Source organism: Diabrotica virgifera, chromosome 5 (assembly GCF_917563875.1).
Source record: "Diabrotica virgifera virgifera chromosome 5, PGI_DIABVI_V3a".
Taxonomy (NCBI): domain Eukaryota; kingdom Metazoa; phylum Arthropoda; class Insecta; order Coleoptera; family Chrysomelidae; genus Diabrotica; species Diabrotica virgifera.
The window spans coordinates 19,024,878-19,051,815 of NC_065447.1; the positions used below are offsets into that span (position 1 = coordinate 19,024,878).

Below are 26,938 nucleotides of genomic sequence, written 5' to 3' on the forward strand. Positions count from 1 at the left end.
TACTAGGAATCAAATTCGTTGGATTTTTACCTGGATAAATTGATCCTGTCGTGGAATGCACATTGTAGATTCCCTATGTCTATCCATTTATCCTCGGATTTAGGTTGTAACCAGAATTTGTTTTCCAGCGTAAGAAATCTTTAGTAATCCGGTTCTTTGGATTTATTTTTGCTTGCAAGAAATGGTTCTAGGTATATTAGAAATTATCAATTGCGACACTACAGTTTAAATTCCATACTTAAATGTGAGTATCAAAAAAGATTACTGATTTACATGTTTCGTATAACCAAATAGGTTTAAATAAACAAACATAAAGGACTACAATCTTAAGGGCCAAGTTAGTTAGCACACTACATTTTACAATTTCCGTTCTATGAAGCTCCGAATATCGTTTTATTTTTCCAATTAATTTCACTCACACTTCAAACGATTTTATTCTTATAAATATATATTTTGTAAATACATATAAAAACATCACAAAAATGAAATCAAACTTTGGTTTTCACCAATCACCAGCGACCTTTATAGTATATTCAACTCGCCTAAAACACAAAATCCTTAAGATTCTGTCACTTGTCAATGTCATTGTAGAAGTACTCTCTTCAAGTAATAATTGTCATATACAGTGATGAGTGCCCTAATAACCGGCAAAATAACGTAAAATACGGAAACCATATTATACGGAAATTTACATTATATTGATTGTTTCCCACCTTCAGACGTATCGGAAGAGTTTGGCAATTTTGTGACGGTGACAGTTTTAGTTGACATACTCCTCTGATACGTCTAAAGGTGGGGAATAATCAATTTAATGTAAATTTATAGGTTTCTATCGCTAAATTTCCCACCTCTACTAGTTTCATCTCTTTTGCATTTGTATTTACCTGCCTCTGTTCTTCCTCTGCGTAGAGCTTTTTTGCAACAAAGGAAGAATAAATGACGGACGCTATAATCGGAGACACCAGAAATTACCACAAATGAAGAAGTTAATATAAATACACATGTAAGTTCGAAAACCACTTGAACAGCTGAAGAACAGAATATCTGTAGGTAAAGACGGAATACCAAACGAACTACTGAAATATTGAGAAGCAACAATGACAGAACTATTGTAGCATGTCCTTTTTTCAGTGTAGAGTGTCTTCATTATTCAGTTTTATTTTAAATTTAAAATTTTAGCTCTCTGTTTTGAACATTGTGTGTGTAAGAGTTTCATTATTTAGTCTAGCGCTCATTCGATAACTAATTTTAGTTTAGAGATGACGAGTCTGACTCGTCATTGAAATTGAACATATGCGTGATGTTTTTCTTGAAGTAAAGTGCGCATGCGTTGCGCCTGTGCGAATGCGTATGCGTTGCTCCAATTCCCTAACACGATAAGTAGCCGCGTAACAATTGACGCACGAATATACATTTGTTTCAATACGTTTACATTTTCTTTACTTGCTGCCATACTTTCACCACGTGAACAAGTCAAACCACAGCTCAGATGTTACCTGGGGCATATTAGTAAAATACTTTAAACATCCATGCTTAAATTAGCATTTTCAACCGATGTTTCCTTGACGGATTAAGGGCTTTGACCCACATATTTGTATAAAATTATATCTTGGTGGTTAACATGTAAATTTCACGTAAGCACTGATGATGATTGGTAAAAAACCAATCGAAAACTAGTTATGTGATTGTGATGTAGCCCTTTTTAGGGATTTTAAATATATATGTAGCTTTTATAAAGGATTTTACTGTTTTTTGTATTACATGGTATACAGCCAACTACAGGAAAACTTTTTCCTTGTGGGTGTTTACATTTTCATTTTTATTTCGTGTATATTACCCTAAAATGGCGGACATAAAACATATAGTTTATGAAAGTGATAAGGCGAATGATCTTGGGCAATCGGATGTAGAATTTATTAGTGATTACAGTGATTTCGGAAGCGAATATGATAGTAATAGTGGTAGTGACATAAATTAAATAAAAAATCAAATAAATCACGACTAAATGCGTCTTCTTCATGTGCCATGTCCTTTCAGAACGTTGCTTACCATCATAGCCATCTTAATTTTATTCACAGCCACTCTACATAACATGCTTGTCCAATGCCATACTAATCTCACAAGTTCGTCGACCATGAAGTGTTCTTATACATATGCATACAAATGACAATTGAAAATTCTGTATCCATAAATACACTACTCCAAGAAATTAACGCACCACCTTAAAAATGGGTCATTTTTGATGTCTCGTATTTTCTAAACCTGTTGGCCGATTTAAGTGATTTTTTTAATATGTTATAGCTTTATTCCTTAACAATATCGCTGTAATAATATTGTTGCTAAACAGGTAAATGGTCATTGTATACCGGGTGTACCAATCAAAATATGTTTTTTCTCAAAATTCACACCGTGTGAAATATTCTAGCATTTATAAAATACTGAAATTAAAACCCAACTATAGCCTCAAATTTTCTTAACATTCTGTTTTTTTATTCATGCCCTTATGTTGGATACTAAAAAAGTTAGGTACTTTAACATCTGGCCATGTTATTCACCAACAAGAGCTGGGGGGTACAACAACAAGAGCCGGGGGAAGATGGAGAAGAAAATGAATTAACTAGACCCCCAACGCTAGAGGAGGTCCAAACGGCAATCCACATACTACTCAAGCAAGGAGGAAGGAATTTGACACAACAGATGTATCAGCTAATACGAGAGATATGGATAGAAGAAAAAATCCCCCAACAATGGAAGAAAAGTATAATCTGCCCTATTCATAAAAAAGGAGACAAACTGTTGTGTCAGAATTATAGAGGCATCTCTTTACTTTGTTCGGGATACAAAATATTCACAAACATCCTTAATCGAAGACTTCAACCTCTCACGGAAAAAATCATCGGGGAATATCAAGCAGGGTTTAGGCAAAATAGATCTATCATTGACCAACTATTTACAGTTAAACAAATACTAGCCAAAGCATGGGAATATGACATGGACGTTTACAATCTCTTTGTAGATTTTAAACAAGCCTATGATTCAATAGATAGAACAATTCTACCTAATATATTGGAAGAATTTGGCATACCATCAAAATTAATACGACTAGTGCAAATGACAATGACAGAAACAGAAGCACAAGTATGTATTCAAGGACAGATCACTGATGCGTTTACGATAACGCAAGGACTGAAACAAGGCGACGGACTGGCTCCAACGCTTTTTAATCTTGTTCTTGAATATTTAATTAGACGGTTGACGGTAAGCGGAAATAACATACTTACAAACAAATCTACCCAATTAGCAGCATACGCGGATGATATAAACATAATGAGCAGAACAATGAATGCAGCGGAAGAAACCTACGTTGAGTTGAAACAGAGTGCAGAAGCAGTAGGGCTAGCAATAAACACAAATAAAACAAAACTACTCATACAAACCAGATCAAATAGACCGGCGCAACAACACTTTATTGACGATATAGAACATGTGAATAGATTCACGTACCTAGGAATGGATCTGGTTGCAAGCAATGAAGAAGAACCGGAAATAAATAGAAGGCTTGTGCTGGAAAATAAAGCCTATGTGATGGGCCACATATTCAAATCGCGAGACGTACACCGGAAAACAAAACTCCGGGTATATAAAACAATAATCAGGCCCATAGTAAGTTATGGCTGCGAAACATGGGTGGTGACACAAAAATCTGCCAATGCATCAGATGTGTTTGAAAGAAAAGTATTACGTAGGATACTGGGCCCAATAAGTGAAAATAACAACTGGCGAATTAGGTATAATAGAGAAATATACGAGCAATATAGCGAACCAACTCTAGCACAACACACTAAACTGCAGAGATTACGGTGGGCAGGGCACGTGGTCCGCATGCATGAGAGTAGAATCCCCAGAAAATTGCTGAATGCAAGAATGCAGGGAAGAAGACCTGTTGGAAGACCTAAAAAGAGATGGGAAGACGAAGTCGATGAGGATGCCAGGAACTTTCTGGGAACGCGTTCATGGAAAAGAACAGCGGTAAATCGAAATGATTGGAGAAGCTTATTGAAGGAGGCCAAGGCTCGATTTGGGCTGTAGTGCCATTGGATGGATGGATGGATGTTATTCACCAATACAGGGTATTTCTAAATAAGTGCGACAAACTTTAAGGGATAATTATCTATGAAAAAATAATGACAGTTTGGTTTATAAACATATATCGGCAAATGCTTCGTTTCCGAGATACGGGATGTTGAAATTTTTCTTACAAACTGGCGATTTATTGCTCTAAAACCGGTTAAGATATGCAAATGAAAATTGGTAAGTTTTAAGAGGTAGTTATTGCACATTTTTTGACATACAATTAAGAATTTTATATTCTCCATTGGCGCGCATACAGGCCATATTATCCGAATGCACGCCAACAGTGAATATAAAATTCTTAATAGTATGTATGTCAAAAAATGGGCGATCACTAGTTCTTAAAACCCATCAAATTTCATTTGAATATCTCAACCGGTTTTAGAGCAATAAATAAATCGTCATTTTGTAAGAAAAATTTCAACACCCCCTATCTCGGAAACGAAGCATTTGCGGGCATACGTTTATAAAACAAACTGTAATTTATTTTTCATGCAGAATTATTCCTGTTTTTCGTAGTTTTCCGAAGTTTTTCGTACACCCTGTATTGATGAAAAACATGGCTAGTTGTTAAAGTACCTAACTTTTTTATTATCCAACATAAGCGATTGAATCAAAAAACAGAATGTTAAGAAAATCGGAGAATCGGAAAAAAATTCCACAGGATGTGGTGAACGTTGAGCAAAAAAACACAGTTTGTTTGGTACACTTGGTATACAGTGACAATTTACCTGTCTAGCAACAATATTATTACAGCGATATTGTTAAAGAATAAGGCTATAACATATTAAAGAAATCAGTTAAATCGGACGACAGTTTTAGAAAATTCGAGACATCAAAAATGACCCATTTTTAAGGTGGTGCGTTAATTTCTTGGGGTAGTGTATATGTCTTTAACAATGACAATTGACAAGTGACAACTCTGGATCCATAAAAACGTCTTTTAACAGTCTTAAAAAGCCACGTTTTTCTTCTACTAACTAGACCGGATATGCGTTAACTAATTGCAACAGTCTTTTTACCGCTACTTACCACATCGCCGCTAATTCTGAACATCGACCGTACTTACTTGCATTTCTAGATTTACTGTATTCAACTATATATAGTTTTTTCACAGTTTAATGCTAAAGAATCAGTTAATTCACTCTCGAATTTTGACGGTTCTAAATTGGCAATCCACTCCCGAGACTTGAAATGCGCGACGATAACGACGAAATTTTGAATGCGCGACCAGTCACAGCAAACGCGTGACGATAACGACCAATCACGGCAAACGTAGGATACCGTCAACTGTCATTCATCTGCGTAAGGACTAAAACTTTTGATGCGCCGTCTCCAAAATGGAATATAGAGAACTAAGGATTTCCGCGGAGTAACCCTACTAATTCGATAGCATTATACTGCGGTTTGTTTAACTGTATTAAATGCTCTGAATCTAAAAGGCAGACAATGTAACGGTATATAACCCAAGTTTATTTTGGGAATGTCGTACATGTGGCAGGAAGGTTTCCTGTAGTGTAGGTAGGCATTCAAGAAGTACGTTAATAGTAATACGTATCTGATTTTTGGTTTTAGAAATTGACAGTGGATGACACCTTTTTATTTCACCATCTATTCTACGCTCTAGGTACATAATTTAAAGAACTTTGGTTTTAACAGTAATTTATTAAAATCTAGTTTCAACACTTTCTTGAATTTTTTTATTCCTAGAAAGTCTCCTGTGAATATCTAGAGTTTTTGTGTAAATTAGTAAAAAGGTTTTGCTGTTCTTCAAAAAAAGAAATTATATTTCATCATTTATAGTCATGCCAGAGGGAGCCAGGGGGGTTGAGTATGCACTTTTATGTCCCCTTGGTACCTGGACGTTTTTTTATGTTCTTTTGGTTCGTAGATTCGATTTTTCGAGAGTATCGTGGTGAAAACCCGTTAGATAATTTGTTATTAATAATTTAATTGTTTAAATTACATGAATATATCTTCTAAAATATTAGAGATAATTAATTTTACCAAAATGAAAATTGTTCCTTTGGTTTAATCTCAAACATTCAATTTTCATATTCGATATTAAACAATATTTTTATCACACCGTATATCACACTAACGCAATTGTTATTATATTGCAAACGTATGCGCGCTATTTAATTTGGTTGATTATTACAAATCATAAACAATATTTTTGACTAGGGCACACTAATTGTGCTGACTAAATAAAAACGTTTGTTCGTTGGTCGCGTGGGCTATGACCCAATTCATCTGGCCGCGAAGAAAGAGTATACATTAGAATCATTCTCTCGAGTCAATTCGAACAGTCAAGGCTTTAACAACATTTCTTTCGAGTCAATTCAACCAGTCAAGATGTGCCTTTAAAATGCATTCGAATCAATTCAACCAGTCCATTTTAGCTTTGATAAATGTTTTATATCTAATTTTTTGCCGAGGTATTGTAAATTCATTTAGGCGCGGTTTACGCGCGCCTGCCTATATTCGCTGCTACTGATTCGCTGTGAGCCTCAGAGCGTTATTAAAATGGTCAAAATAAATAGAAAAGAGTGTTTAATATAACAAGCTATTAGTCTTAATATATGTTGACTATGAAAAAGCTTTCGACACAATAGGCCATCAAAAAATGTTAAAAGCCTTAACAGAGTGCCGTATAATCATCGATATGTAAACATGATCAAGTACATCTATCAAAATGCGACACCAAGCGTGAAACTGACAGATAATAAAAAGTACAACGCATTTAAAATAAAACGGGGAGTGCGACAGGGGGACACAATTTCACCGAAATTGTTTACAACATTATTAGAGCATATGTTTAAGAACGCAAATCTGATTGTAAAAGGAATTAATGTCCACGGAGAAATGCTTAGTAATTTGAGGTTCGCTGACGATATTGTTCTTTTTGCTTACAGCATCGATGATGCAGTATCGCAACTGGAGAAACTAGCCTCCCTACAAGTTGGATTAAACATCAACCACACAAAAACACAAATCATGAACAAATCTTGTGTTAAGCTTTCAGTAAATGGCATGCATATATGAAGAAACGGCCTCTTATATATATTAAGGGCATGATATACGCATAGGAAGAGATAATCAAACGCGCGAACTAAGCCGCCGCATAGGACTCACTTGGATGGCATTCGGCAAGCTGAGCTATGCCCTTAAATCAGAACTGCCTATGTGTCTCAAAAGAAAAGTCTTTAATAAGTGCGTGTTGCCAGTACTTACATATGGTGCCGAAACTGTAACATCAACCAAGAAAATAAGAAATAACATTTGTGTTGACCAAAGAGCCATGGAACACTCGATGTTAGGAATTTCTCGTAGGGATCGGATTACGAACAAGGAAATAAGACGGAGAACAGGAGTCATTTTGTTTATTTTTGCAAAACGGGCAATTTCCTCCTGGTAAAATTAAATATCTCTAATAGTTTAGAAGATTCTAAAACCAAATCTACGCACCAAAAACATAACGAGGGGACATAAAAGTGGTTTAACTCCCTTGGTCCTATATTATTATCACGTACAGTCGAACCCGCTTATTAGAGTACCGGTTATAGGAATATCCCGGTTTAAGGAATAGAAATTTGAGGTCCCGGAACGCATTTACTCCTTAATAAATGTATCCGCTTATAGGAATACGTTTTAATGAATTGATACCGGTTAATCAAATATTATTCAAGTGGACGAATAACTTTTTATTCATATTTTCCAAAAAAAATTAAAATTATGTCTGGTATATTAATATTTTTCAGTTAATAAATACTTTATTACGCACCAGCTGGACCCTTTTACGAAATACAACAGGCCATAAAATACCTACTTTTACTTATCTCACAAAACTTGTAAAAATTTGTGTTGCGACCCACCTCGTTGCAGTCATAAATTTTATTGGTTAATGGTTTATTGACTTCGACAATACAATGGCAGAAAAGAATAGAAATGTTCTCTTAGTTATTGATAACCATAAACCTGACATGAGTTTGAATATTTTAACAATCCGTTTTTTACCTGCCAATTCATCAAAACACAGAAATCGACAAAATAAAGGACGAATATTTTTAAGAGTTGTTTCTTTTGACGATAATTTATCGGTTTTCGAAGATACTGAAGATTCAGAACAAAAAAATGAAACCACGCAACTCAATATTAAAGCGAAAGATGAGACAAAAGATGAAGATTTTTTCGATTTTGTGGATATTTCATCCAATTTGGCAAGTCCTAACCGTTTGTAATATTATAAAAATATTTCTGGAGGGCAAATTCAATGTAATTTTTTCTAATTTGTATACCTTCAAGATAATTGTAAGATTTAAAAAAAATGAGAAGTAATTTGGGCGTATGCATTTTAAATAAGATAATATGTACATGTCTACATATTGCACACATTTTATGCTTATAACCCTTAAACGCCCAAGGGTGGGTAAAAAATGTCCACCTAATGCGTATTCCCTTGTAACATATTTATTACGTGTTTAAAAATTTTCCAAAAGTTATTTATTGTTAAAAAGACAGCCTTTTATCGAATGTTAAATTGTTTCTACCGATATTTTTGAAAATAAAAGTAATAGCTTGAGTTAAATATGGGTGGGCATAAAAAGTACACCCTTGGTAAAACTTGTTACTAAAGGTTTCTATATAATTTCTCGTTGGTAGGAACATAATCCATATAATTATCGACGTATAATTACATAATTGACATAATTATCCGCCAATGAGGAAGCTGAAAGCAAGAATGTGGAGAAAATCGACAAATTTGAATTACTGGCTTTTACTGGTATGATAATTTTGATCTACATTGTAATTTTGTTGTAAGGATTGTAAATTGTTTATATTAATATTTTACAAGATGCTGTGTTTATTAAGCATAAGATCCTTAAGTTTAATCCATTTCCAACAACTCTCAATAAATATATTAGCTATTTTCGAGGTGGACATTTTTTACCCACCCTTGGGCGTACATGGAACCTAAAAAAGGTTGGGCGTTTAAGGGTTAATGGATTTATGCACAGAAAATATAATTTGGTTTTTTAATAAAATGAGTTACACTGCTGTATCATTGACAGAAAAGGACCTAAAACCATATAAATATAATGTAAATGTAGGTACATACATAGTATGTACTATTATTATGTAGGTCTATTCAGTAGGTACACTTATTTCTACCAGCCATCAATGATCGGTTATTAGAATATCCCGGTTATAGGAATATTTTTGCTTGGCACGAAGGCTATTCCAATAAGCGGGTTCGAATGTACTACCTTAGCAGACTGCGAACTTTTTAAAGCAACCGCATGAGGGCGCAAAAAATAGATATTGATGATTTGTTTACTTTTTTTTAATGAATCTCAGTATTATTGTACGAAAATGTGAACAATAGGTTTACTTCTACTACAGTTAAATGTCAACACGCACCACTGTCAATTTCATAATTTTGTAATTCAACAAACAATTTTATTAAGTACTTAGTACTCTATTTAATATCTCGATATTTTTGGTTTGCTCCCCCCCCCCACTTTCGTAAAAATAAAGAATCAATCAATGCCTGCGTACACTTCGTGTGGGACAATGTCAGGTATAAAAAAATAAATATACATATAACTGTGTAAAAATAATTTCTTCCTATGTAGAGATGGGTTGAAGCCATGGATGGTCTAGTACGTCTTCGGCTGAAAACCTGTAACAAAAAAAGATTGTTTACTCATTGAGACAAATTAGTTCTTCCAGTTGAGACGTATGCTTGTGTTTATAAACAATAATGAATTATAAAGTTTATTTGTTTAGAACTGGCACACAGTGGTTCCAAATGCTGAAAACGTGGTCATGATATAGAATAAAAGTCCCTATTTAGGGATTTTCATGTTAACAGTTGTTTTCTCATACTATCGTAGAGTTGTAATACGCAGGTATAAGGATCAGACCGGATCTATTCTTATTCATAACTCCGGGACAAGTGAGCCATGTGCGACGTTATTTTGGTCGGCAATGAAAGAAAACAAGAACGCGTATATTGAAAACGCTGTAAAACGTTTTGTAGTTTATCAATTTTATTGCTGTAAAGCAGATTCTTCTTTTTCAAGTATGTATTAATCTACGATAAAAGTTGACTAAAGATTTGATAATAAATGCATAACATTTGTTAATGAATAAACAGTAAAACTATACTTGAAAAAATAATCAAAATTTCGTAAAAATACATTCAAAATTGCATAATTCTGCCATTAATATTAATCTCAAAATGTACAGTCAGAAGATACAGAATCACATTGGTTTAGCTGCCTTTAACTGTGTTAAATGACGCATATTACATGATTCTGCCGATTGTTGCGTATGTATGGGCGGTTGTACATAAGTAATAGGTTCTAAATATTGTACTTTAAAAAGAAAATGTATTGGTAATCAGCAATTTCAAAAGTTCCTTATAATATACAATTTTAAAAAAATATGCGTTTAAAATAAAAATTTTGAATTTCTTTCGGCCATATTGGATCCGCCATTTTGTTTTTCAGAAAAATAGTGTTCGATTTGTAATCAGCTACCTTAAACTACTGAATTTAACAAAAAATTTTGCGTTTTGATTGATATTTTCAATTTTTTCCACCATGTAGCCAAAATCGCCGTTTTGTTTTTCAAAAAAGAGATAATGTCAGATTCGTAATCAGCGATGCCAAAAACCCTTCAGTACGAAAGTATATACATACCTAAAAAGTGTATAAACAATATACTCTTTTAAAGGTCCATGACTACCATGACCATATTTTCGGCATTTGGAACCACAGTGTTACGTGAAAATCGCACCGTTTCAAAAGTATGGGTACACAAAAATATTACAGTTAAAAAGTTCTCGAAAAGTATATTCTACTGGTTTAATTGTTCCCACGGGAAACGGTGGAAGATTAATAATCAAGCACATTGGTAGCGAACTTTGTTTTGTAGAGAATGGTTTATTTGAGTTCGTTTCAAAATCCTCTAAAGGCTACCACGAAGAAATTAACTCCGATGTTTTTGAGGATTACTTTTATCAGGTACTGAATTTTCTACCAAATAATGCTGTCGTTATTTTTGATAACGCCACCTATCTAAACTATTACTTATCCCATTGGGACCGTGCAAGTTTGGAAGAGCGACACCTGGTTTCATAGTTCAGCAACATTTGTAAACTTTTAATTATATTGGCCAATTATATTAGTCCTGGTTATTGGATAATTGTCAAGGCTATAGCCCAAAAAGAGAATAAGAAGAAAAGGTAAGATTGAGGTTATGTTATTAAAAGGTAAACTAAAATTTGTAGTAACTAAAATTAATTATTAAAATGCAGTATTACAAGTAAAATACCTACAATTAATTAAATTCACTTTAATAATTGCATATCATATCAATAGTCCAGGGTGGATCTGTTTTGAGATGGACGTTGAGAGGTGACTCATATTTTTTTGCAGAAAATGCTTGGAATTAACTCATATAATAATAATTGAATTATCCTCCCACTCAAAAAGGTCCGGAATATTGTTGAAATAATCAAAATGTCAAAAAATGAAGGAAAAATCGATGTTTTCTTCGTTTTTTGATTATAACTTTAAAAGTATTCACTTCAGAGAAAAGTTGCATTGACATAAAAGTTGCGTAATTAAATTTTCTACAATATAGGATCGGTTAATAATTTTAAAAGTTGTCACCCTTATTGCAAACTAGCAAGAATTGCGAAAAAAAACATAAAAAGCAAGTATTTGCATTTTACTTTTTTTAACTATTTATGCTACACTTAGGACCTTCATATTTTACCCAAAAAAACGTTATGACATAATAAAACAATACTGTAAATTTGATTAAGATTGGTTCAATAGATTTTGCAAAATAAATTTTGAAATCCAGGTTTCGCAAAAAAAAATCATTTTTTCAAAATGTTGCAGGACTGAAAATAAAGCTGATAGAAAGTTGAATTTTTTTGTATATAGAATAATACTGTACCTGTCATTTGCAATTTGTAAAATTAAAATCGGTTAACTACCACGGCGTCAGGATTTTTTTTAAATAAACATTAATTTTTGGTGCTACGCGCAGGACAGCGGTGTTCGATTCACACAAGTTGATTTCCACCAAAATTTCTTTAAATATTTATATAATATATTATTTTCTAACTCTATATTTTGTTGTATTTTAATATTTTAATTCCACAAAAATCAAACTAATTTGATTATTGTTTGTGAAATATTGTTTAAACAATTGCATATGTTTAAAAATAATAAACTTTTATTCTCTAAGTTAAAATATATGAACAAAGAAAGTTTTTGCTGAAAAAAGTGTAATTTCAAAGGACAAAGTATGTGTCTTTATTTTGCAATAAACAAATTAATTTATTTATATCGAAATGTATTAAAAATTAAAATTTATCAATCATTATCAAAGGTCATTGGAATGCCCAATCAGAGCAAACGTGTCCGCTGTCCTGCGCGTAGCACCAAAAATTAATGTATATTTAACACAACTCCTGACGCTGTAGTAGTTAACCGATTCTAATTTTGAAAATTGTAAATGAAAGGTTCAATATTATTCAGTCCTGCAACATTTTGAAAAAATGAATTTTTTTTGCAAAAGCTGGATTGCAAAATTTATTTGGCAAAATCTGTTAAACCGATCTTAATGAAATTTACAGTGTTGTTTTATTATATCATAAAGTTTTTCTGGGTAAAATATGAAGGTCCTAAGTGTAGCATAAATGGTTGAAAAACGTAAAATGCGAATACTTGCATGGTTTATTCGCCATTATTGCCATTTTACAACAAAGGTGACAATTTTTAAAATTTTTAACTAATCCTATATTGTAGAAATTTAATTACACAACTTTTATGTTAGTGCAATTTTTTTCGGAAATAAATACTTTTAAAGTTATAATCAAAAAACCAAGAAAAAAATCGAATTTTTCCTTAATTTTTTGATATTTTGATTATTTAAACAATGTTCCGGACCTTTTTGAGTGGGAGGATAACTCAAATATTATTATGAGTTATTTCCAAGCATTTTCTGCAAAAAAAAAAAATGAGTCACCTCTCAACATCCAAATGTACTAATATTTTTACAGATGCGCCCTGGTCTACAATATTGAGGAGCAACATTAGTTCCCGAATGACAGTAGGTATGAAATATGTCATTATGACAATTTCAATTGACAATATAATTTATTTAAGAAATATTGTAAGAAAGTTATGATATTTCTTCGCTACTAGCGCACGATCGTTTCTCGTATCCCCTTCAAATACTTGCACACAGCGAATAGCAATTCGAATTAAAATTTCAAATTAAAGTAAATAACACTCACCTGAGGTCTGGGTCTAGTTGAAGCATATTTTGGATTAGTTCCTTAGCGCAGGACGAGACGTCTTGCCAATATTCTTCGGGAAAATCGTATTGGCCAGACAAAATACAATCGAACAACTTTTCTTGGTCGTTATCTTGACTGACGAAAGGCGGATAGCCGCAAAGGAGTATATAGAGGATAACCCCGGCAGCCCAAACGTCGATCTTGAGTCCATAGCCCGATTCGGCCAAAATTTCCGGTGCGACATAAGTAGGAGTCCCGCACACGGTGTACAAAGGCTTCGTCACTTCGCAGGCTAACCCAAAATCTCCTAATTTTAATAATTTCACTCTATTGTCGTCGTCTAATTCTACTAATAAATTTTCGGGTTTAACATCTCTATGTACTATATTTATACTGTGTAAATAGGCTAAAGCTGATACTAAATTGTTTATCATTAAGGCTGCTTGCTCTTCTGAGTACTTTTGAGCAATTGTGATTTGATCGAATAGATCGCCACCTGTGACGTATTCGCAAACTAAATACAAAATACTTTTGGTATCTGCGTCGGCTACCAACGACATGATATTGGGGTGATCCACTTTCCTGAGGATCTTCACTTCGTTTTCTATCATGTCCTCTTTTCCTTTACATTTTGATTTATCTATTATTTTTAAAGCATGTTCTTTGTTTGTGGTGATGTCTCGACATAGTCTTACTACTGCAAAATTACCTAAAAAATATTTGCATATGAAAAATAATAACGAAACAGTACCTACTAAAATATACTACGGGAATTTTCAATTTTCCACGGACAATTAAAACAAAAAATTATTGGCAAAAGTTAAATGATTCAATTTTCGAAACAGTTTTCGAGTCCATCAGTGTTTCTGTATCTCAACACTTACTAAATAGTTATTAACACTTTGACTGCCATGAGAAGGCTGCCGTGATGCAGGGGCAATGATTCTATAGCCGCGAGAGTCAACAATTGATTCTCGCTTGTATGTAAATACACTGCGTGTCAGAGAAAACGGGCACCCCACAAAATGGGTCATTTTTGATGACTCGAATTTCCTAAACCTGTTGTCCAATTTAAGTGATTTTTTTAATATTTTATAGCCTTATTCTTTAACAATATCGCTGTAATGATATTGTTGCTATATACAGGTAAATTGTCATTGTATACCGGGTGTACCAATCAAACTTTTTTTTTTCTCAAAGTTCACTACATCCTGTGAAATATTCTAGCATTTATAAAATAATGAAATTAAAACCCAACTATAGCTTCAGGTTTTCTTGACATTCTGTTTTTTTATTCATCCGCTTATTAATAAAAAAGTTAGGTACTTTAACAACTAGCCATGTTCTTCATTAATACAGGGTGTCTAAATAAGTACGACAAACTTTAAGGGGTAATTCTGCATGAAAATTATTGACCGTTTGCTTTATAAACATATATCCGCAAATGCTTCGTTTCCGAGATACGGGATGTTGAATTTTTTCTTACAAACTGACGATTTATTTATTGCTCTAAAACCGGTTGAGACATGCAAATGGAATTTGGTAGGTTTTAAGAGATAGTTATTGAGCATTTTTTGACACGCAATTAAGAATTTTATATTCTCCATTGGTCATATTACCCGTATGCACGTCAATGATGAATATAAAATTCTTAATTGTATGTCAAAAAATGCACAATGATAAAGCAAACGGTCATTAATTTTCATGCAGAATTGCCCCTTAAAGTTTGTCCGCACTTATTTAGAAACACTCTGTATTAATTAAGAACATGGCTAGTTGTTAAAGTACCTAACTTTTTATTATCCAACAAAAGCGAATGAATCAAAAAACAGAATGTTAAGAAAACCTGAAGCTATAGTTGGGTTTTAATTTGATTATTTTATAAATGCTAGAATATTCCACAGGTTGTCGTGAACTTTGAGAAAAAAAACAAAGTTTAATTGGTACACCCGGTATACAATGGCAATTTACCTGTATAGCAACAATATTATTACAGCGATATTGTTAAAGAATAAGGTTATAAAATATTTTAAAAAATCACTTAAATTGGACAACAGGTTTAGGAAATTCAAGACATCAAAAATGGCCCATTTTGTGGGGTGCCCGCTTTTTCTTAAAAAAACCAGTTAGTTTAAATCTGGTTTTTTTATTTTTATTTTTTTTTTACTGAGCCTCCAAACTGGTGTTTTTATTTGAAGTTTTTACTACAGCTGCCGCAAATGAAGAAAATTAAGATAAATAATTTCTATTTTTTCTTAGTTATTTTGAATATTATAACGTTTGATGATGTTTTTTTTTGTTATATTAATTTTTTGTGTGTGTAATTAAAAATGAAAGTTGTCTTAATCATTTTTTTCATTGTTTATTAGTTAATTTTATAAAATAATTTATTCATTTTTAAAGTTTTTAGACTTATTATACTTTGTATCAAAAAAAACCAAATAAACCTGGTTTAAACCAAAAAACCTGTTTTTTTTTGGTTTTTTCGAAAAAACCTTGGTTTTTGCCAACCCTGGTATATAAGATAAAAATATTTACGGCTGGACGGAACTACTTTTTTCACCATTGTGGTAGTGTTAAACATGACTGGAATATGAACTTAGTGTAACAAAAAGTCATTCTACGTAGAAATATCGGCTCGAAGGACCATATCTTAGGCTATAAGTTAAGTGTTAACTGATAAATAGGAAGGGGGTAATCGAATAAAATCGTGACATTACGAAGGTTATGATTGGTATTGCTTTTAAGAACGAGCCTGGAATAATTGAGGCTTAAATGGCATTTCTTTACTGTTAGTTCTCTTGTTTCTAAACTTTTCAAATATTACCGAGATATGATCATTATGGGTGACTGTAACACCCGTTTTGATGATGGCATAGTCTTCTTCTTTTAGCCCATTTCTATCCAACTTTGGACATAGGCCTTCCCCAAATCTTTCCACTTCCGTCTGTCCTTGGCTGCGTTTTTTCAGTTAGTTAGGGGCAGATGGCATGGTACCAGGGATAAAACAACGATATAACAAGAATGTAAAAAATGAAAACGATGATTTTTTTAGCGGACTTCTGCAGCGCAAATGGATTACGTATTAACAATACTTTTTTCTCTCACAAAGAACAACACAATTAGGTCTGGATCCCGCGTATGAAAAAAAGTTGATTAATAGCAAGCTGAAAATTTGTTAATAGCTTAAGGGTGTCTAGTCGGATAAACTTTGATATATGGGAACACTGTAACAGGGGCAGTCACAAACCATACATACTCATAGACGTTTCACGTAAATTGTCAAGGTCAAGACAGCAAATTAGTTACCATTCCAATCCAGAGATGTCGCTGTCAGTCAATTCTCTTGTCATATTTAACAACTGACAGTTGACAATTAAATTAATTTGTTATTTACTTTTTATTTTACAGTTTGTGGCTTAATTATTTTATTATAGTGGTGTTACGTATTTACTTATATTTAATCACAATTTTAATAAGTGTATTATCCTCTCCATATTTATGAGTAGAATTTTTAGTTTACATTGATCATCCCGTGTTGTGTTTCTCCACATTAAAAAAACAATATAATAGATCCTGAAACAGTTTATTCCAATAGACAAGTTTTCGGACCTATATATTTTTGGAAGTTTGTAAAAGATTATAAGGTAATATTTATCTAAACAATCATCCTATGTACAAGATTCTTTCAAAAATTTTCATTTAACTCGATACACATCAGTGCTTTCACGTGACACATAGCAGTAGTGTTTAGCATTTTGAAAACAAATTGGAATATTTGAAGTTTTCAGTAAAATATGGAATAAAACATTGAATTGTCTTTCTGTTGTTTTAATTTCCAGCGAAATTTCATCAAAAATACCGCAAAATTTATAATTTGAAATTCTCACATAACTAAAATTTGTTAATTTAGTTCCCATTCCAATCAAGAGATGGCGTTAATTCGATCCGAAAGATTAACATGGTCGTGAAACGTCTATAAGTATGTATGGTTTGTGGGGGCAGTTTTAATTGTGGAACAGGTTAAAAATTTGGAACGGTCAGAACACGAAAATGGCACATTTATTTTGTCCGACAGAACAGGCATAAACTCTCCGAACAGAGATTAAACTCTCATGCAAAAATCAGACTGCTATTTATCACCTGTCATAATTCCTGTCATTTGACATATTCTACATGTTCCACTCATTAAAACGCCCATTTGGTGATAAATAGCAGTCTGATTTTTGCATCAGAATTTAATCTCTGTTCGGAGAGTTTAAGTCTGTTCTGTCGGACAAAATACATGTGCCGTTTTCGTGGTCTGACCGTTCCAAATTTTTAACCTGTTCCACAGTTAAAATTTCCCCTGTTCCAGTGTTCCCATATATCAATGTTTGTCCGACTAGACACCCTTAAGATAATAACAAATTTTCAGCTTGCTATTAATCAACTTTTTTTTCATACGCGGGATCCAGACCTAAATTATACCTTTGAAAATACCAGAGGACAAACAATCTATGATCGACTAGATTCTTTCAAATACAACGCTACTCCCTTCCCAAGTTTCGGATGAAAGGGTACTAACATCATAAGAAATAAGAAGCGATCGTAAGCTAGTATTGTGCAAAAAAGGCAGAATAGATGGATAACTTACGGTACCTATAGATTTTGCGGTTACGTGGAAGAGCGCTTCTTAGCTGGTGTTTCTAGGAACATCATCTAAGAGCGAACGTCGCCTTTTGCTTTATTATAATTATTACTGTTTGTCTAGTTTGTATTTTTTTTTTTTTGAAAAAAAGCAATAAAGTCATTATTATTATTATTATTATTATACAGGCAATGGAATAAGACAAGGGGATCTAATCCCTATGCTATTCAATTTAATCACCAGCAAAAGAATTTAACATGACGATTTCTACTCCAAAACTAGAACAATAGTGACCAGTAAAGAACTAATAAGATTGAAACTGGAAATCTATAGAGTTTACATTGAACAAACACAGAGAGTGCTAGAAACAGTAGAAATGAGGATACTCAGAAGAATTATAGGAAACAAACCCAATAAGGAGTGACAAGATTAGACCAAAATGTAATGTATAAGGTGTAAACGAATGGAGACTAAACATAAAAAACACTGGAACAATCACATTAGTAAAATGGCGGACATAAGAGTCATTAAAATAGTGAGAACCAAATCTGAGAGAGTGGCAATCTTCCATAGAGGTAACAACCTGCCAATGAACAAGCGAAATGGCTTATATAAAGGAAGAAGAAGAGATATTACTTTTAAAATATGGCGTTCGTGGTGCAACATCATCCATGAAGCTAAATAACAAATGGAACCTTCTAATCAATGGGAAGATTTACAGGACTGCAAAACAAAACAGTACCTCTCTGACAGTACCTATCTGAAATGATTATTATTTACATTGCGGTGGAGAAAATGAAGAAAATGAAAATGAAAATGAAAAATGAAAATGAAGAAAATTTTCAAGAATTTATAAAAGTAGAAAAAAACGCTAAGATTGACACATGATAAAATAATATCGGCTCGTACTTACCATCTCCAATAACTTTCCTTCCTACTACGTATTTAGTTTTAAGTGGAACTGGTAAAATTAAATTAGTTTCTTCGCTTAATTTCTTTAATAAGCTCTCTTCAGACTCATAGGTTCGATTCAATTCCTTTTTAGGCATTTTAGGCTTAGGACCCCCGCTAAAATAAAAAAAATAAAGCTTATTACATTTTCTTACTAATTCTCCAGTATTTACATATTAATTAGGATTGTTAGTTAATCGACCCTCCAACAAGAACTTTCATCCCTTGTCCGATCAGTAAATTCAACATTAAAAATTAACAACTCGGAGTTTATGAGTAGGTACATAGGTCAAACCAATCGTAGAATCCAAAATAGGATTTATGACCATTCCATTTCTATTAGCCATTCCGATTCGACATGGAGACCTTTTCTAAAGAAAACATCGTCCACTCCACCTACAAATCCAAGTAAAACTGGGCATAACATCATAACTAGATAATATCTCAGTTTTTCTAGGTTTATTATTTTTTTCGTTTTTTTGTTCCCATTATTTGTAAGTCGTAAAACAGCTCACATACCTGGGTGTACAGATAGCTAAGGATGGCAGAGAGGAGGAGAAAATACGGAAACGGATAATGCTTGCTAACAAAGCGTATGATAACTTCTCTCTGTCGCAGGTGTTTGGATCCAATGACATCCATAGGGAAGTAAAGTTTAAAATACATAAAAGTATCATCCTATGACCAATAGCATCGTATGGTGCATAGACATGGATCATGACAGAAAAAACCATAAGTCTTATTAAGGCCATGGGTACATAATTAGCAAATATTTTACGGCTATCCCTACTTTTTCTGTTTTTACACGGCAAATTACGTGTAGTAAAATTCACTCTGGTATGGATATGTAAACATTACTAGAATGGCATTCTACTTGAAAATGTCATCATTAACTTGATGACTTTTGAATGTTCTTGGATAACTGTTATTTGTATATGTAATTGCAAATTATTAATTCAGTTAATAAATGTGATAATTTTTTCAGTAACTATGTATTCAGTGATTGTAATAATTTATATGTACAACAAAAACTAATACTCAATCGAGAAAAGAGGAAAACTGTTAAAGTGATTTTTTAATTATATATTGTTACTATGGAACGCTTACAATTTTGAACATCTTTAACAACAAAATACTTGGATGACAGAATATATTATCATGATGTATTCTCTGCTTTAATCTTCCACAAATAATACACAATAAATAACTTTTTATTAAGTTCACGTCTTAAATCAATTACTTATCAAATATACTATATATCAATATTATTTAATCAACAACTCAAAATATTCCCGATGCCATGTCGAATATTTAAAATTGTCACTGATTGTCAATGTCTGACTGACAATATGCTGACAATATTCTATTCGACTGAGTGCGTTGTAAGACAAAGATAGATTTGGAAAATATTACCACGGACATTGTGTCCATCTTTTTCGAATCCTGAAAAAACTATTAAATATTTTTAAAAAATTTAAACGCAGAATGAAAGACTAAATTCTAAATTATTATCGAGGGCCGAAAGTCCCTTAGAATAAATAGAAACTTTTATTTTGAATGAGATATTTGAAATTAAAAATCACACTAAATTTTCTTTTAGTTTTTCACTTCTGTAACTTATTAAAATAAACATTATAGTAGTTCTCAGGGACTTTCGGCCCTCAATAATAACGTAATCTTTCATTCTGCGTTTAAATTTTTCAAAAATACTTATTAGTTTTCTCAGGATTCGAAAAAAATGAATCCCCATTTGAATAGCATTGCAGCCGAAAATACGTACCCATCCTCTTAATACTTCTGAAAGAAAGTTATTGAGAATATTGGAATCCATCTGCTACAATGATATGTGGAGAAGAAGGTTCAACCACGAGTTATATAAATATTACAAAGAGCCCTGTGTAGCAATGCAAAAATACATAGATTACGCTGGGCAGGTCACCTTATAAGAATGGATAATAACAGAACATCTAGTAGAACGCTTAGTGGAATTATGGTGGGACAGCCAGAATAGAAGAGCCATTGCTTCGTCGCTATGTGCGAATATCACCGTGTTATATGCATGTTACATTATTATCAATACATTTACGGCCTATTTCTGTGTGATCCACATTCTTGTTGAAAATCTTTTTCGAATATAACGAATGAGCCAATAACATCTGTCATTTTTCAACCCTTCCCATCAAAATGACGAATATACTTTGTGTATAAATATATCATTAGACATACTTAAACGCAGCTCTTACGTTTTGTTAATTGGTCAAATGTTTCTATCGTATCAAAAACTACATTAAAACATTTTTTTTTTATTTCAAAATGTGTAACTAATAGTTATTTGGAACGTTTAGTAGCGTCTATCAGTAGTGTTCATTCAAAAGTAATTTTGTTAAAAGTTGGGATCATAATTGGGGAGTTGTTTCATAATTTTATCAAAATGGAAATTCAATAATTGTATAAAAGTCGATGGAACATAATTATGACTAATGAATAAACGGTTTGTCAACAGCAATAGGAGAGAAAGTTTCCTTCTTAATGTAGTTTTTGTGATGAAAAAACTTTGACCATTAGCGAGACATAGGCGTTGCTTTTAATTTTTAACGGATGTGACACTTGCAGTAAAAAAGCTTTCTCATAAAAATGGAGCTAACACAGAGAGGAAAAATCTTGTAGGTCTGAATACCCCATAGAAGTACAATCGTTAATGATCTAGATATGGTATTACTCCATTTAAGAAGAATATATTGTTACTACAGAGGAAGGGGTTTACAAATTACTGTATGGTTAAACTGTGCCCACGTTGGAATAAAAATCGACCTGTTTCACAAAAAAATATTCACAAAATGTAATGAATCTTGTCAAATAGGGCTTTTCATCGATTGTCATTTGTTTCGAGCTTCTGTCAAATGTCGTACAATTCGTGTATAATATTAATATATGCGGATTATACAACATATGACAGAAGCTCGAAACAAATGACTGTGAATCAAAGGCCCTATAGCAGGGTGGAAGGTTTTACGTGGACCACTCTTTATATTGAACAGTACGTTTATATGTATGGTCCTTTTCACAGGCATTTTTCAGTGCGTCACAAGTGAGAGAAAAAAAGGTTAAGTCCGTGATAATACACATTTATAACATGACATTTTAGATAACATGACATTTTAGATAAATCTGACAGTGACAAGTGACAGTTGTCAGAATAGTACTATCAACAGCTAGAATAAATATTAGAAATGACCGTAATCACGGAAGTACGTTTTATTCTGTGACTTCCAACTTAATACGTTAGAAAGAAATCGAAAAACTGTGACGCACTGAAAAGTGCCTATAAGAAAGAGGTTACAATAGTTTATGAGGAAAGAAATAATTCTAACAGATACTCCAAAACTCATGCAATTTTAGTAGTTACATAATGTGGTTACATTTTCGTGCTAAAGTTTGACGATAAATATAGAGAACCTCAGAGATTATACTTCATGGACACATGGTTTGTTGCACGAAAGAACGACATGTTTTCAATCCCGATGCATATTTTAAATGGTTAAGGAGCTACAGTTTGCAATTTTCCTACAAAATATGATCAGAATACATATTCAACAAACAATGTGAACAGATTATTATAATAATGGAAACTTGATCAATTAGTAATGTTAGACAGCGTTGTTGACAGTTCAGAAACATGAGTACGACCGTGTTGTCCAGAAATGAACATTTCTAGAAGTGTTCTATAGTGTATGTCAACAAAAGACTTACATCGTGATACTTACAACATGATACTGGCTAATTGGCTCTAGAAAAACTTGAAATCTACTGACCAATCCCAGAAAACAATAATTTGAATGGAATTTCATCCAGCAACATTAATATGCATGTGAATACAATGAAACATATTTCCCGTAATTAGTGATAAGACCATACGTGACTTACCCATTTCTATGTATAGTTGTCTTTTTATACGAATGTATGGCTCTGGTTTCCTCAAATTCCAGTTCGAAATCAGTGGACTGGGGTTTCTCGTTTCCGTATATAAAGAAAACGTCGTCATTGTCGAAAAACTGCGACAGATCGTTGACGGACTGGCCTGATAATGAGTACACTCTTCGTACGGCGAACTGAACGATTTCTGAAAAGGCGCTAAGAACTTGCTCCAAACTGGGTGAATTTCTCTTATTGAGAAGCAGTCGAGAAATCTGTAAAGACAATATCAATGTTAGAATATGTGTTTCTTGACATATTTTATAAAATAATAGTCCAGGGTAATAAGGTTTTTTCCATGACACTTAAACAGCCAGGGTACTGAAGCGTTTTTTCGACAGGTAATACCTATAAGAGCAAATTGTAACTATTTCCTGCGTAGGATCTGGCGGCCATTTTTATTTATAAACAATTAACTGTCAAAAAATGGCATTTTTCACATCAATGGAAAACAGGGAAACATGTTTTTTTAGTACAATATCTTCGAGATTATGGAAAAAGCTTTAAAATGACGTATTACAAAGTTTGATATACTCATTTATTGTTACTATAATTGCGAAAAAAGATCGGAATTGCCAAAAAAAAAGTATTTTTGCAATAACTGTTGTAAAAATTAGTGTACAGCTTTGAAATTTTTGTTAAATGAGGGTTCTTTGGTGCTTAATATGTGATAAAAATTTCAAAGTGATTCATTCAATTGTTTAAATTTTATTCAAATTGTTTATCCCAGAGAGCTTTTTTTGCAATAACATAAGTCAGAAAAAAATAACGTTAGAACCATTCCACAGCTGTCAAATGAAAGAGCATGAGTTATATTTTCAACTTGGTTTAAAAAAAGTGAATAAAAAATGCATTTATCACTAATAAATAATTATGCAAAAGTATCGTAAATCTTTCCTTAAAAACTTTTTATTTTGTTATATAAGAAATTATATATAGTTATTACAATTTTTTATCAATTATGATATAAATACATTACTTGGTAGTTGTGCACTTAAAACAGGGTAAAAAAGTTAATTTTTTTGGAAAAAATTATTAAAAAAGTTTATAAAGAAAAATTAACGATACTTTTGCATAATTATTTATTACCTACTAATAAATGCATTTTGTATTCACTTTTTTAAACCATGTTTAAAATGTAGCTCATGCTCTTTCATTTGACACCTATGGAATGGTTCTAACGTCATTTTTTTCTGACTTATGTTATTGCAAAAAAAATGCTCTCTGGGATAAACAATTTGAATAAAATTTAAACAATTGAATGAATCGCTTTGAAATTTTTATCACGTATTAAGAACCAAAGAACCCTCATTTAATAAAAATTTCAAAGCTGTACACTAATTTTTACAACAGTTATTGCGAAAATATTTTTTTTGCACTTCCGACCTTTTTTCGCAATTATATTAACAATAAATGAGTATATCAAACTTTGTAATACGTTATTTTAAAGCTTTTTCCATAATCTCGAAGATATTTGTACTAAAAAAATCATAAGGTTCACTGTTTTCCGTTGATTTGAAAAAAAAGGGAAAAATGCCATTCTTTGACAGTTAATTGTTTATAATAAAAATGGCTGCCAGATCCTACGCAGGAAATAGTTACAATTTGTTCCTATAGGTATTACCTGTCAAAAAAACGCTTCAGTACCCTGGCTGATGAAGTGTCACGAACAGGGTATATTTTTGTCTTATTAGCCTGGCCTATAAACACAGCTTTAAAAGCGTAGGCGCAAAATTTCGGCCTAATTCATTTTAAATGCATTCATTTTTTTTTAATTCTGAGAAAACTAATAAGTGTTTTTGAAAAATTAAAACGCATACTAAAAGATTACATTATTATTACCGAGGACAGACAGTCCCTTAAAATAAACAAAAGGTTTCTTTTGAATGATATATTTGAAATTAAAAATCACACTTAATTTTCTCTTCTTTTTTATCCCTGTACCTTATTCAAATAAACATAGAAGTTTTCAGGGACTTTCAGCGCTCGGTAATAAAGTAATCTTTCATGCTGCTTTTAATTTTTTCAAAAATACTTATTAGTTTTCTCAGGATTCGAAAAAATAAATGCATTTAAAAAGCATTGGGCCGAAATGTTGCGACTACGCTCTTTAAGACAAATACATTTATCAATAGCCAATTCTTTCGTAGTAAAATATATTATAAAACCTCTGGTTTCTAAAGAACCACACCAATTTTGATAAAATCTTGTAAGTAAGCTAACTTACATTCCTCTTCAAAAGTTATAATCATAAAAATGTGTAGTTTTGTTTTTAAAAGGGTGAAAACTACCCTTCTGTACCAAAAATTAAAAACTGCAGTTTTATGCTTATTTTTAAAGTGAATTAAAATCAATTAAATACTCATACTTTTATTCCGTAACTCCCTACCTTGAAGAAATTAAAAACAAATAGCGCTAAATTACTAGCTATACGCTGCGCTGTGAGCTCGTACGTAGAGGGGATATTTACAAAGTCGCGAGCGCCAGTAGTAACAAGTCTGTAAACCTTTACCGGAAATTTGACATAAATGTCAAAGTGATTAATTTAAAATTAAAATTAAAAACATTAATTATAAAAAATATTAGTTGGTCAAAGCTGTGGTATATATTTTTACCTTAAATATACTTTTGAAATACTGAATTTAAGTTTTTTTAATGTTCCGTAATATGTATTTATAAATTAATCTATAAATCTTAGCGCCATCTACGCGATAATTGTGAAAGTAACCGAAGTAAGAAATTCATATTTTATCAATAGAACGTCAAAATGATTAGCAAAATCTTAAAAAAATCGATTACAATTTAATTACTTTTTTGCGTTGTAAATATTAAGCGATAACAATTAAATAGTAAATTTAAAAATTACCGGTGAAAGTTGAATTAGTAACCGCTAGGAGAGACACCAGCGAAGCTCAGAGCGTGTAGTCGGTTCGCTAAGCTCAGACACAACTGGCTAGTGATTTTAGTAAGTATTTTGGCAAATTTTGGCAATTTGGTAAAATTGGCAAAAAAATAATTACTAAATAGTTAATAATTACTAAATAGAATTTTGGCAAAACTTTCCAAAAACAAAAAAAATACCTACTAAAATCCCTAGCCAGTTTTGTCTGAGTTTAGCGAACCGACATATTTATGAGCTTTCATATCCCGCGCATTAAAAATGTTGAGCTTGTCGCACTGGGCAAGAATTAATTGTTTTTTTGTGCGGGGGGTGGGAGTCAGTCCCCCACTTCTAATTTTTGGAACCCTTCATAGGTTCCGTTTTAGTGTTTTTCTTGGATTTCTCCCTTCTTTAGTTTGTATATTACTATTTTTCTGTTCTCAGTATTACGATCTTTTCTTCCTGATCTTACTATACATATTGCTAGGACTAGCCTTTTCCGTATCATACTTATTATTTCTGCTTCCATTCTGGTTTCAATTTTTTATATTGCCTTTGTTAATTCCTTCTGCAGAATCCGATGTCACATTTCTGTTTATGGTTTCCTCTCCAGTTGGACTATTTTCTTGTATCCTTATTCTTGTTATTTGCATTTAGGCCTGGATCCCGCGTACCAAAACAAAAAAAGTTTATTATTATTATTTATTATTATTAGCGAGCTGAAAATGTGTTAATAGCTTAACGGTGTCTAGTCGGACAAACTTTGATGTATGGGAACACTGGAACAGGGGAAGTTTTAATTGTGAAACGTGATTTTAATTTAGTCCAAGCAATGAAGCTTAAAATAGGAAAAAACCTCGCAATTTTTACAGAATGGATCTATTTGCTTGAAAATTTGAGAATAAGTAGTAGATAGTCCAAGCATCAAAATCTATATGATGCCGAAAGGCGCTTTTACTATGGGGGTGGTTGCCGCCCTATCTCGGGGGTGGAAATTTTTTATTATATTTTGACCGCAAAAGTTGGTAAAAACATTCATTTTAAGCCA

At 32.5% G+C, this 26,938-nt stretch overlaps 1 protein-coding gene across 2 annotated transcripts in view; it reads right to left on the bottom strand.

Annotated features, from left to right (window-relative positions):
- Positions 1-26,938, bottom strand: part of LOC114333027 (serine/threonine-protein kinase GA29083) — a 147,148-nt gene that overhangs the window by 5,639 nt on the left and 114,571 nt on the right. Inside the window, exons 4-7 of one of the 2 annotated variants that reach the window (XR_007698420.1) lie at positions 22,962-23,224; positions 19,000-19,154; positions 13,454-14,165; positions 31-9,814 (exon numbers count right to left, since the gene is read on the bottom strand). Coding sequence is in view for 1 of the 2 variants with exons in the window: in XM_050652341.1 (XP_050508298.1) it covers positions 9,760-9,814; positions 13,454-14,165; positions 19,000-19,154; positions 22,962-23,224 (1,185 nt within the window). In the remaining variant the exon portion in view is untranslated. Of the gene's footprint in view, positions 1-30; positions 9,815-13,453; positions 14,166-18,999; positions 19,155-22,961; positions 23,225-26,938 lie in introns of those variants that run through there. The other variant, XM_050652341.1, reaches the window with a different exon arrangement.